Below are 13,180 nucleotides of genomic sequence, written 5' to 3'. Positions count from 1 at the left end.
TAGTCTCTTTGCTTTCCAACGTCCAAGTGTCGCCTCTTTCATTTTAATTTGCAGTTGCAGCACATTCAGTTGTCACTTTTTCGACCGCGAGTCACATGCATTAGAGACTTTTTTTTTTTTTTTTTTTTAACGTACGTCGTTTTGCTACGTCCTCGCATCAAGACCGCGGTGAAGAACGTTTATTGCGGAAAAGAAATGTAATTTAGAGCTGTTTGCTGCTTCCCAGTGCTCTGCATTGCACTGGAAGCAAGTGCATTCACTAAGGACTATGAACGAGGTCCGATCGGCGCAAACGCGCGGCGAGCTCTACGAAGACGTGTCCCGAAGTTTACGCATTGGAGAATACGTTTGACGGCGATTTCTTATCACCGTCCACATTTTTAAATGCCAATATCGCCGCCGTATGTTTTACGCTTCGCCAATCTCGGCAAACTGTTGTCTGACGATCGTGAACTCCGCCTCGCGAAGCCGACTGTCCGCCGCGCTGCCGTCATCGTCACGAAAACAATCCATCTACCGCTTCGTTGCTGGAGTTGAGTTGGCGCGAGTTCAAGTTTTTTTTTTTTTCTGTTTTGAACTTATCTTTCTGCTCATCTGCGGCCTGCGATATCACCGTCGCGGCGGGTGCGACCGCTGGCAGTAGCAGTCCCGTGCTGGGGAACGCGCTAGGCCTACTTCAGGCTCGTACACACGATCGTTCGGCGCACGACGTTCGTCGGCTTGAGCGCGCACAGTCGGGGCAGGGCATCACTTGAGATGATTCATCAACTATTTTTTTTTTTTTCACTTTTTTCACGAATTCTTGCCGTGAACGCACCTTGCGGTTCGGAACCAAGCGCGGCCGGCGTCACGTCTCCGCCGTCTCCCCACGGCTCGGGCGCGCCGAGCAGACGCCGTCAGCCAGCTCCACCAATGCGGTGACGCCTTATCGTCACGTGCACCCCGAAAGCCAATGGGATTGCAAATGCCACGTTTTTTTTTTTTTTTGCTATTTTTTTATGCGACCAATGGGCGAATGTAGACAGCAGAGGCGGCAATTTGAAAACGAAAGGCGGCTCTTTCGAATGAGACCAAGATGGCTAACCAGCGAGCCACGTTCCTCGGTGAACGTAGCACTGTGTCGTTACCAGTTGGCAAACTCTAGGTGCCCTCCAGGCATTTTGCGGAGAGATGAGTGGCAGTGGCAATTGCGTGAAAGTAAAATATGTGCATCCTTACCAGGTGTAGCAGAATAGTGATGAAACAGTTAATAGAAATAAAGCAGCATATTTCTCGACACCGCATTCTTACACATGAGGTTCTGTGCATTCGGACACAAGATGGTATTCTGGAGGCCACTTTCACCATGGTTCAGAGACATTTGTATGTTGTTCCGCTAGTGTTACTTGTTGCTTCTCTCAGCTCACAAATGTTAATGTTGCCAAGCTATGTTCTCACTTGTGCATCCGTGTTTGTTGGCGCAGATCAATCATTCTCCTCAAACCTGATCGACATGTGCATCGTCAGCAGTCAATAAACTGCCTACATCAATGGCAGCTTTCATCCTGCAAGGCAGAATCATTTAAAGCTTCTACAAATCCCTCTGTCTCACTTAGCCGAGTGCATTCGTCGGAAATGGCCTGCCATAGCCCGTCATCGCTGACTGCCCCCAGGCTCATGCTGGACAAACTATTTCTTGGCACCCCACACGTGCCAACACACTCCCCACACACTCTTGACAGTCAGCCCAAGAAGGTGGACAGCACTGTCTTAACGCATACAGGGTTGTGGTCAAGCTGGAAGTAGAAGCACCTACTCTCTAACAGACCTACCAAGTCATATGCCAGTAGGTGGTGACACAGACGTGCGTGCATGCATGTGCAGGTGTGAGCTAGATTAATATGAGTCATTTATTTTTGTGAAACGTTTCACCGCCACTTTGTTACTACCACTCACTAAACATCATATTTTCCTCAGAGTCTTTGCATTTGCCGGGCAAGTAAAACATTCCTCACACACCACTGCAAAAGAAGTAATCGAAAAGGAGCTCCCTGTGCGATGTGAGAACAGACGGCGGAACCAGCACCACAGTTCAGTTTGAAGCATGGCTTTTATGCCTATGGCTTCAGATAATGGAAGCAAACTCGCCACAAGCCACACATAGAGTATTGGGCGCATTGGATTTTCAGTGCTGGTCTGTACTCGCTTTATTTGCTGACACAAGTGGTTTTTCTTGGGCAATCCAGAAACTCCGCCCATCAGTACAGCTCCCGGGAAAGTAGCACCGTATCATCAGTCACACTGAATAAGACTTCGTGCGCAATTCCGTACTTTTCGTATTCTTGCACACAATTGTGTGTTACTGTGACACTCCATAGCTGTCCTCTAAGCAGTTGTAAGACATTTAAATTTTGCATGTTCGCTTTCTTGTCTTCAAATTCATTACACATGGACCTCTTCAGAGCCCAGAGCATGGATTGTTTGCTAATGCTGTCCAGAAGTTCGCCTGTTTTATTATTTTTTTCAGCGCGCAGGCCTGAGTCGCAAGCAAACTGCTATGTGCTGGAGCAGGTAACGCTTCTTGCAAATACTTTTTCAATCGCTTCCGTCTTTTCGAGAGCAGTGAGTTGGGCTACTTCGACTTTGGAACAGCTTCACGAGTAGCAACGACAAGCAAAGTTGATCTGCCAAGCTAAGCTCTGTCAGACGCTTCACATTCAGGCACGTCGCACTCCGTTTGCAAAAAGCATCAATTGATTCATGCCTCTGTTGTATCTTTAGCACTACACGCTTGCTGGAGATAAATGTATTTGCGGCATCGCTGCGAAAAAACTGCATTGTGGTGACCAACGATTTGTATCATCTGCTATAGCAGACAACGGCGGGAGCCTGCTGATACTGTGCCTAAAATCTACTGGCTGTATATTCTAGACACACTACTGTAGGCATCCTCTGGCATTCAGGTTGTGACCGTAACTCTACCGATGCTACTACCTGTCGGAGCGGCCCCGCCACAGTGCTGCCAGTGGTTAAGGCGCTGCATTATTGTGCCCAAGGATGCGGGATTGAATCCCGGCTTCTGCAGCTGCGTTTTAGTGGAGGCATTAAACAAGTCATTCACACTTTGAATGCATTCAGTTGTTGGCGCTCGTGTTGTGTCAACTACCTTGTCTCGTCTCCTGCGCTATTTTATTCTACCATGATCAGCCACCAACTCACCCAGCAACACACTTTGATCAAATCACTTGTGTGTTTTGTGATGTTAGTGCACCTTAAAGAAGTCCAATTGGTATAAATTTCCAGAGCCCTTCACTGCGGCATCTCTCATAGCCTGGGTTGCTTTGGGATGTTCAACCCCATAAACCAAACCAAACCTGTCGGAGCAGAAGTCGGGGCCTGTCGACAAATAGTCCGGAATTGGAAAATCGAATATGCCCAATGACTTGCTCCTGATAGCTTGCAGCATCTGTTACAGAGTTTCCATCACGTTTCACCTCACTGCACAGCACCTGGAGAGTCCCTAAGGTCTCACAGTCTCTGCCACGTCAGAGAGGTAAGACGTGACTTTATGCGCTCCGAGCCACGCCGGCACGCGAATCTTGGACAACGCCGCACCCAAATCGGGCCTTCTGGGAAGCAGTGTGCCTGCACAGCGAGCTCTGCATTCCCGGAAGCTTCTCCACCTCCGATGTTCACTTGCCGCAGCTCCCAAGGCTGCCACGGCATCTGCCAATGTTACGCTACCAACTACTGCCTCTCTTGCCTCTTTGCTCGACTCAGTCACCTCCGACTTCGCCAACTAGAGCGATGTCAACCTCCATGTCATGGAGGCTCCATGAAACGGAGGCTGTCCCCTTGGATCCAGATGGCAGTTGGACAATGCCAGCCCCCAGACGCAAGGTGCATACAGATCCTCTGCTCTCGTTTCATCCTGCACTCAGTAACTCTACAACTCCCTGCTGCCGCATTTGCACAAACTGTTAAAACTCGTCAACTCTTGACATGGCTAACCGCTGCATCTCTACACTCACAAGCCGCTGGGAACATTTTCATTCATCTGTGTTCATCACAATGCCTCGCCATTCTAAAGACGTCAGCGCAGACCGTTGCTTTCCTCAGTGCTATCAGAAACATCACCGTGCAATGGCAAGAAATGTCTTTTTGGCCGTATAACATTGCTTCAGTCAACTCTTGTCATCTTGAAGTAGCAATGCGAAAAAACAAGGACATGAAAGGGGACAAAACAGGTAGTGGCTCGCAGCTAAAGTTTATTGAAGCAAACACTAAACATGTTATATAAACTTGATGGACGGCTCACTAACAAATTCATCGCCTAGTCGTAAAATGTCTAGCTTCAATGATTTCCCGTTGATTTCCAATGGATGAACAGCCAAAATGTGCTTAGATAAAATGAATGGAAAGCAACCAGTGCGTTCCTTACAATGCACAACCAAGTTTGTTCCTCTACTTATATCGACACTCCTCCCATGCTCCCGTAATCATACATAGCAACATCTTCCAGTTTGACCCACATTAACCTGACCACAAGACAGCTGTATCAGATACACAACGCTCTTTTTGCTTGGTACATATGCATACTCGTGATACTTTACATGCCTGGTTTTTCCGAGCCATATTCACCGATTTATTAAGGCGGAAGCCTTTAATGGCCTCATCGTTGTAAGCAGAAATTGTCCGAGAAATGTCACTCTTTTCAATTGGTCAAAATGGTCGTGACGTCAGTGCGTGAATTTCAAAAGGGGGCCAATTGCACTTTGGCTAGTTAACCATGCAACCAATTAAAGGGATGGTATAGTGATGCTCCAAGTGGAACTGAGTTTAGTTAGTTAACCTAATTAGGTTAATTCGTTTTCTAACTGGATGACGTCAAGCGAAGGTGTACTTACAATTGAGCAAAATGATGGTCAATTACACTACCTGGCTAATTACCATAGTAGTGCTAATTATGCAATTAGCAGAAGTTTGCACTTGCTGAACAGAAACTATAGGGTTTACTGATAAGTATGCCTTGTACTGGTAATTGACTGAATTACAATACACTAATTAGATTATTGTGCTAATTGGGCAATTAGACAAAGTTTACGCTTTCAGAATTGGAACTTTGGGTTGCCGGTAATTATGTCTTACTGCCAAAAGGCACCGGTCTCTTATTACGGCTTCCGCCTTGAAGCACTTTAGTGAGCCCAAGTTCCCCCTAAATTTTCCTTAATATTACAAATTCTGGAGAATTTTTAGGGGCCAAGAACACAACTGTAACACCATACCTCCTAGCCACATTTTTTCAAATTATGCGACAGTCTATGCACATATGGCAAGACAACTGGTCTTTTAGTATCACGCAGTCTGGCCGCTGCCTTCTCCCGCAACTCCCGGCAAAACGGTTTCAATTTCTTTAGAAATTTATCGCACTGGAAAACCTGCGTTTGTTAGCCTAGAAACTTGCTCTTTAAAACTGGTCATGCCGTGAAAGCATGACTTTATCAATACTGAGCACAGTCCTGATACTGCAGTGTAATTTTTGACAAGCTTTGAATGGTTAGACCTGTAATCAAGCAGCAGCTTAACACTCCTAGGTGAATATCGCCAGCACACATGATGCGTAAAGAACTTCAGAGTAGCATTTAGATACCATAGCTCTTATTGTTTAGTCATTTGTTCCATCGTAAACCCAAGACCCAATGCCTTGCTCCCTAACTTTCCTGCCCACAGGAAAAATGGTGGTTTTTGGGTGGTGTCAATAATATTTTTTTTCTTCAACAAAACTTGCCAGGTACAGGATTGTCTAGTATCAAATTGTAAAGGAGGAATTCAGCTTCACAATGGTATTAGTGACAATCAACATATTTATTAAGTGATGAGAAAAAACTTTAAAAAAATTGTAGTTGAAAAAAAAACGCACAAAAGCATGTTTCTTGGCACAAATAAAACAAAAAATATACTTTTCTTAAAACAGACCAATGCAACATTGGAGTGAATTCTAGCTTTCTGTGTGCAGTATTTGCTGAGTTAGAAATTAATTAAAACAGTAGTCGAAGTCGACCCCCGGCTGTCTTCTAGGGGAAAATACTACTCTGCGCTTCCGGCGCAAGTAATCCCGCCCGAAATGCGTTCACACTGTGCAGATAACAGTTGTGACTTTCATAACCCTGATCTCTTCCGATCATCATCATCAGCCTGACTATACCCACTGTAGGGCGAAGGCCTCTCCCATATTTCTCCAATTAACCCGGTTCTGTGCTAGCTGCATCCACTTGACCCCTGCGAACTTCTTAACCTCATCCGCCCACCTAACTTTCTGCCGCGCCCTGCTACGCTTTCCTTCCCTTGGAATCCAGTTTGTTACCCTAAGCGACCATCAGTTATCCCTCTCTTCGCACCACATGTCCTGCCCATGCCCATTTCTTCTTCTCGATTTCCACTAGAATGTCAGTAACTTGAGTTATTTCTCTCACCCACTCTGCACACTTCCTATCTCTTAATGTTACCCCTACCATTTTTCGTTCTCTAGCTCTCTGCATTGTCCTCAACTTAAGTAGAACCCTCTTGGTTAGCCTCCATGTTTCAGCCCCATAGGTGAGTACAGGTAAGATGCAACTGTTGTATACTTTCCTCTTGAGCGATACCGGTAAGCTTGTAGTCATAATCTGCGAGTGCTTGCGAAATGCGCTCCATCCCAATCTTTTTCTTGTTATTTCCTTTTCATGGTCCGGATCTGCAGTTACTACCTGTCCTAAGTAGACATATTCGCCTACTACTTCCAGTGCTTCGCTACCTAACGTAAACTGCTGTTCCTTCCCGAGGCTGTTGAACATTACCTTAGTCTTCTGCATATTGATTTTCAAGCCTACCTTTCTACTTTTCCTGTCTAGGTCATCAATCATTATTTGCAGTTCATCCCCCGAGTTACTTAGCAAGGCAATGTCATCAGCAAATCGCAGGTTACTGAAGTATTCTCCATCTACCCTTATCCCTAACTGCTCCCATTCCAAGTCTCTGAATACTTCCTCTAAGCAAGCTGTGAATAGTACTGGGGAGATTGTGTCTCCTTGCCTAACACCTTTCTTTATGGAAATTTTGTTACTTTCTTTGTGCTGAACGATGGCTGCTGTGCAGCCACTATATATATCTTCCAGCACCTTCACGTACGGCTCGTCTACCCCCTGATTTCGCAATTCCTGCATCGCCGCCGAGGTTTCAACTGAGTCAAATGCTTTTTCGTAAACAATGAATGCTATGTACAAGGGCTGGTTATATTCCGAGCATTTTTCTATCACCTGATTGATGGTATGGATATGATCGATAGTAGAGTACCGTTTCCGAAAACCTGCTTGATCCTTTGCTTCATTGCAGTCTAAAGTTGTCCTGATTTTATTAGCGATTACCTTAGTATATACCTTATACGTAACAGACAGTAAGCTGAATCATTTGTAATATTTAAGGTCCTTAGCATCCCCTTTCTTATGAATGAGAATAATGTTTGCATTCTTCCATGGTTCCGCTACCGTCGATGACACCAGGCACTGCATATACAGGGTGGCCAGTTTTTCTAGCACGATATCCCCCCACCGTCCTTCAGCAAATCTGTAGTTATCTGATCCTCTCCAGCTGCTTTCCCCCTTTTCATAGTTTCTATTGCTTTCTTGACCTCATCCTTCGTCACTGGTGGAACGTCTGACTGTTTTTCTCTACCGCCAATCTCATTACGGTCCTGACTACTTTGGCTACTGTAGAGATAGTATAGAACTCCTCGGCTACTTTGACTATCTTGACCATATTCGTGATGACATTGCCCGCCTTGTCCCTTAGCACATACATCTGGTTTTTGCCTATGCCCAATTTCTTCTTGACCGTTTTAAGCCTTCCTTTGTTCTTTACAGCAAGCTCAATTTTCTCCATCTTATACTTCCTTTTATCGGCCACTTTGCACTTATTGATTAGCTTTGATATCTCGGCCAATTCTATCTGGTCTGTTGGATTGGGAGCTTTCATACTCTGGCGTTTCTTAATCAAATCTTTCGTCTCCTTAGACAGCTTACCGGTATCCTCTAACTATCCTACCGCCTACTTCTACAGCGCACTCAGTAATGATATCTCTGAAATTATTGTTCATTGCTTCTAGGGTAATGTCGCCATCCTCGGTTAAAGCTGAATATCTATTCTGTAGCGAGATCCTGAACTCTTCTGCCCTCCCCCTCACCGCTAATTCGTTCATGGATTTCTTTTTTACTAATCTGTTGCGTTCCGTTTTCAGATTTAGGCTAATTCAGGACCTCACCATCCTGTGGTCACTGCATCGCACTTTCCCGATTACTTCTACATCTTACATAATGGTGGGGGTTGAACACAGTATGAAGTCAATTTCATTTTTAGTCTCCCCGTCAGGACTTTTCATGTCCATTTCCGGTTCTTCCGTTTGCGCTGAAGAAGGTATTCATGATTCTTGAGTTATTATGCTCTGCAAACTCAACTAGGAACTCCCCCTGCTATTCCTAGAACCAATGCCATAGTCACCTACTGCCTGGTCTCCTTCCTGCTTTTTCCCTACCTTGGCATTGAAGTCGCCCATTAGTACAGTATACTGCGCCTTTACTTTTCGCATTGCCGATCCTACATTTTCGTAGAAGCTTTACGAGGATGTAGAAGCTTCTACATCTTCGTAGAACTGCCTGGTCATCATAACTACATGTAGGTGCATAGGCCTGTACAACCTTCATCTTATACCGCTTATTAGGCCTAATTACGATGCCTGCCACCCTCTCGTTGATACTATAGAATTCATCTATATTACCCGCTTTATATTTATTGACAACGAAACCTACTCCTAGTTCTCGCCTCTCCGGTAAACCTCGATAACACAGTACATGCCCATCCTTCAGTACATTATATGCCTCGTTCGGCCTCCTAACCTCACTAAGCCCTATGACATCCCATTTCATACCCTGTAGTTCCTCTAACAGCACTGCTAAACTAGCTTCACTAGCTAGGGTTCTAGCGTTAATTGCCAGGGTCAGTTTCCAATGGCGGCTTGTCCAGCGGAGCCAGGAATTCTTAACACCCCTTGCTGCGTCGCAGGTCTGACCACCGCCTTGGTCAGTTGTTCCGCAGCCGCTGGTGACTGAAGGCCAGGATTTCCACAGCCCTCCCATTGATCGTGAGCTGCGACTTTTGCATTGAGTAGAGTGAAAAACGCCTCAGTACTCGGATATTGTCGATATCTCTAAAAATCCAGGTGGTTGAAATCGAATTGGAGACGTCCAGTATGGCTCACCTGATAGCCCATAGCATTGCATCAGAACTTAAAAATTCTTTAAGCACTAGAAGCACACTGGCAACACCGGCGAACAGAGCTCCAAGCGCTTGGCAGGCTACTTGTTCCCCTCAAGATGGCCGCCACAGCCTTCACCCCAGCCCATTGACTTCCACTCCAGCAGTTTTTTTATAACTTCCTTGGTTCGAACACAGGTACTCCGGAATAGTAATCAGTTGGTTAAGTAAAGCATTACTCAATTTATATGTAGGCATTTGGTACGAATGAGCCAACCTTTCACGTACATTATGTAGTCCTTTTGGCCATTTTTTGCATATTGTTTGTGCATATTGTCGCACCTGAGAGTCAAGCTTTAACGACATGAACGTTTCTGAGCAGTTCAGTTGAAATGAATGTCCCTTACTTTTTTTCATCTTCAAATAGCGGGTCATGTGGTGACTGCATGGTGACTGGGATAGTAAAATATGTTGACTAATATTTTTTTTTCATGTCGCAGTCACGATTTTGTACGAGTGGACAGAAATGGGTAGATATTTGCACTGGGTGATGGATAAATGGCATCGACATTCTCATTTACCAACTCAGTCGACTGGTTAGTTTGCGGCATTGTCGAGAACAAGCCTTTGGCGTAAATAACTGGCACCTGGCATACAGTGCCAATCACACTTAGCGGGAACAAGACACCGTGTGGCCACGCACCTCTGGAGTGCCACTGTATCTAACCCGGCCACGAACCAATGCACAGTAGTGCACGTGAGGATGTACCCAGATGTGACGCTTCGTGTCATCTGCCACTCTGCATCAATTTGCTACCAGTTTGGACACAATAAAGCTCTGCATGTGTGCAGCCATGCGGAGCCGGTACATAGCTTTCTTCGTCATTCTCCTGCGAGATCACAAGTACACTTCTAGTGCAAGCCAGACTTCTCGGCTGCTATGCACGAACAGTCGTTATGGGCAGGCAAGGACTGCATTGTATTTTAAAGTTCAAGTTTATTCCTTTTTTACAAAGGAGGAGTCGGGACTAAAAGCTGTGGTAACAACTTGACTAAAGGTCCCCACTCCTTGAGATAGGACAGTACAGAAGAAAGGCAAGAGTCACAACATTTCGCAGGTAAGCCATACAGAGCCACACTTACGTTGAGTCAAATACACATGCAAGAAACCACACAAGAACCATCTATGGCAGGCTCTACCAGGAGGCCTGCTTCTTGGCCGCTGTTGCAAAGGCTGCATGGCGACTGGGATAGGTTATTCCCCACCTATCTCCATTCAGCGGAGATAAGAGGGGAATAACCGAGCCTCCATCCTGCGCTGGAGCTAGCCAGCAAGGCCTTTACAGAGTTGTCTGCTTTTACTCCAGGTGCAGTCAGCAAGTCGCCTGCAGCACCTACTCCCGTCTAAGGTACAAACAGTGCTCCTCTGCCAAGGTGCAGCACTGACCAGCTCCCTGCTACTCTTCGAGTAATCAGTAATGCACTCACTGATTTCTTCCTTGTTTGGCACAAAGGTTTTAAGGTTTGAAGTACTTGGAACATCTTGTCTTACCCTGTACCCCATAGCTGAGACATACCCATGTGAGGAAAGGTTGAGAAGAAGCTTCAAGGCTGTATGTCTTGTACCAAGTGCGTATGATTTTCCATCTAACATGGGGTTGGCAAGCACCATCTGTGCTGAGGTGTCGGATGCAGCCTCACAGGTACCACGCATTAGCAGTCCTGTTGCATGCTGTCCTGCAGGTAAACGTATGGTTAGTGCTATTGAGCAACTGTGTTGGAGGATGCCTGCAGCAATGAGTGGGTGGCTGTCGCCTTGAAGAAGTGGAAGGCTATGGAATCAACTGTGGTGCTTGCTTCATCATGAGAGAACGGCAGAGAAAGCTGTTTATTCCAGCGGCTTGTTCTCGACAATGCCGTAAGCCAACTGGTCAAGTGAGTAATTATTACCACTGTACACAATAAGAATGCATATGCTACTTAACTTTCTCTGAGAGCAAACATTAATCTTTAACAGTCTTTGTGCATGCACATCAAAATCCATATTGTGACATGACGAAAAATACTGGCTAAATGTTTTACCAATCCCAGCTTCGGCGGCCAATTTTAGATGGAGGCGAAAAGCTAGGCACCCGTGCATTATGCGATTTCAATGCATGTTAAAGAACCCCAGATGGTCGAAATTTCCGGAGCCCTCCACTGTGGCGTGTCATAGCCTTATTAGTCTCTTTGGGATGTTGCACCCCACAAAGCAAACTATCCCAGCCATCAAAATGCATGTTAACTTTTGGAACTAAAACAAAGGTAGTGAGGTTTCATTAAACTAAACCACTCAAAAACATACACATCACTAAAGCCTGACTCTCATGCATGCCAGTCACAACAACAGCCAGTAACAGGACAAGGAATGGTATGCAAGTACCACTTGTGCCGAATTAGTTGAGTGAAACATCACAAGTACTATGCATGAGCTGTCTGTTGCATACTCTCTAGCAAGTAAAGGTGTGGTTTGTGCTTGTCAAGGAACTGTGTCAGAAGCTGCCTGCAACTCCTGCAACAGCGACTGTGGCTGTCACCTCCAAGAAGTTGAGGTCTGTCTAGCAAGGAAAATTAACAACCTAGTCAATGGCAGAGAAGCTAGAGTACCCACTACACTATGTCGCGCTCCGTGGTGTTGTCTTTATTGTCATTCTATATGTTAGCGCGGTGAAACCGCTACAAGAGCAGCCAAGCCTTTGCAACATGTCACACCTTTGTCTGCAGTAGGAGGACAGGTGCAGGAACACTTCGTTGGAAATGGACATAAGCCTTTGGTGCAGACAAGGGTGCACACTGATTATGACCACTGCATGGCCAGCCAGCAGCTGAAGAGTGGTGAACTGGCAGCCAAAGGTTAGATTACAGCTGCCTTGTTTTAGAGGTCACTGGCTGCAAAATTTGTGCACCACCAAGAACTCGAGAATGCCAGGATGCATGCAAATATGCCACAACGATGGACATCGGCAGGGGGGTGCAAAAGGGGTTCCCCTCCACTCATGCTTCCTTAGGCATTTTTCTGCTGCCATCGGTGACAGAAAAACTTTCTGGAATCATTATATTTCGACCCCAACAGCAAAAAATCATGGAGGGGGGGATGGGTTTGCCCCCTCCCCCAAGACCCAAACAACTGGCAGTCTAAGGCAAGCTCAATCCATTGCCTCTAATCTTCAGATGTGAAAATTTCTGTTCGGTTGGTGGCTTAGCAGAACACGAGAGACGACACAGAGCAACCTTCAGAAGAGGATGAGAGAGAAGGCAAAGTATTACCATTCTAATTTCAAGTCATTATTTCTGAAAGATTGCGGCATATATGGTAGGTAGTACCTTGCCCATTGCTGCCAAGTGGCTCAGACACTGTCTGATAGCATATGCTTCATGCTGCAATTTTAGCCAAACTAACCGTTCAGGCTGTTAAACTATTTGAAAAGCAATCTTTGGAGCACAGAAGGAAGTGAGCAGCTGGTGGCATTGCTTGCGCCTCGGACAGTCTCAAAGTCCGACTTAGGCTTTCCTAATTGCACTCTACTTAGAATGAGCCAGTTTGATAAGTATTTCATTCCATTTTGTATGAAGGAAAGCAGCCAACAGTCAGCGAGGCCAAGGAAAGCATCGGGGATTATGTTTTGTCTTTTTTTTTTTTTAATTTTACTTGGATAATCACAGAAATGAGTAATGTAATCTGCTTAGGGGAAAGATAATTAAACACAAAGTAGAAGAAAAAACAACGTGCCGATGGTGGGGACCGAACCCACGACCTCCGAATATCGCGTCCGGTGCTCTTCCAACTGAGCTACATCGGCCGCTGTCCCCCCTGCTACTTGCTTGGGTATTTATGTTGTCTGTATAAGAACCTTAAGAGTGTTCACCAGCGCCACCC

General features: G+C 45.7%; 1 protein-coding gene across 1 annotated transcript in view; it reads left to right on the top strand.

Annotated features, from left to right (window-relative positions):
- The window catches only part of LOC146206682 (M-phase inducer phosphatase 3-like), a 215,797-nt gene extending 214,225 nt beyond the window's left edge, over positions 1 to 1,572 (top strand). The window contains exon 16 of the mRNA XM_084591476.1: positions 1,464 to 1,572. Coding sequence (XP_084447602.1) covers positions 1,464 to 1,487 — 24 coding nt within the window. The 3' untranslated portion in view covers positions 1,488 to 1,572. The remainder of the gene's footprint in view (positions 1 to 1,463) is intronic.
- Positions 1,573 to 13,180: the final 11,608 nt, after the last annotated feature.

Source organism: Amblyomma maculatum, chromosome 1 (assembly GCF_055883805.1).
Source record: "Amblyomma maculatum isolate TAMU_Amacu chromosome 1, ASM5588380v1, whole genome shotgun sequence".
NCBI lineage: Eukaryota > Metazoa > Arthropoda > Arachnida > Ixodida > Ixodidae > Amblyomma > Amblyomma maculatum.
Note: the sequence above shows the minus strand (reverse complement) of the source record. Positions and strands in the feature narration are given on the sequence as shown.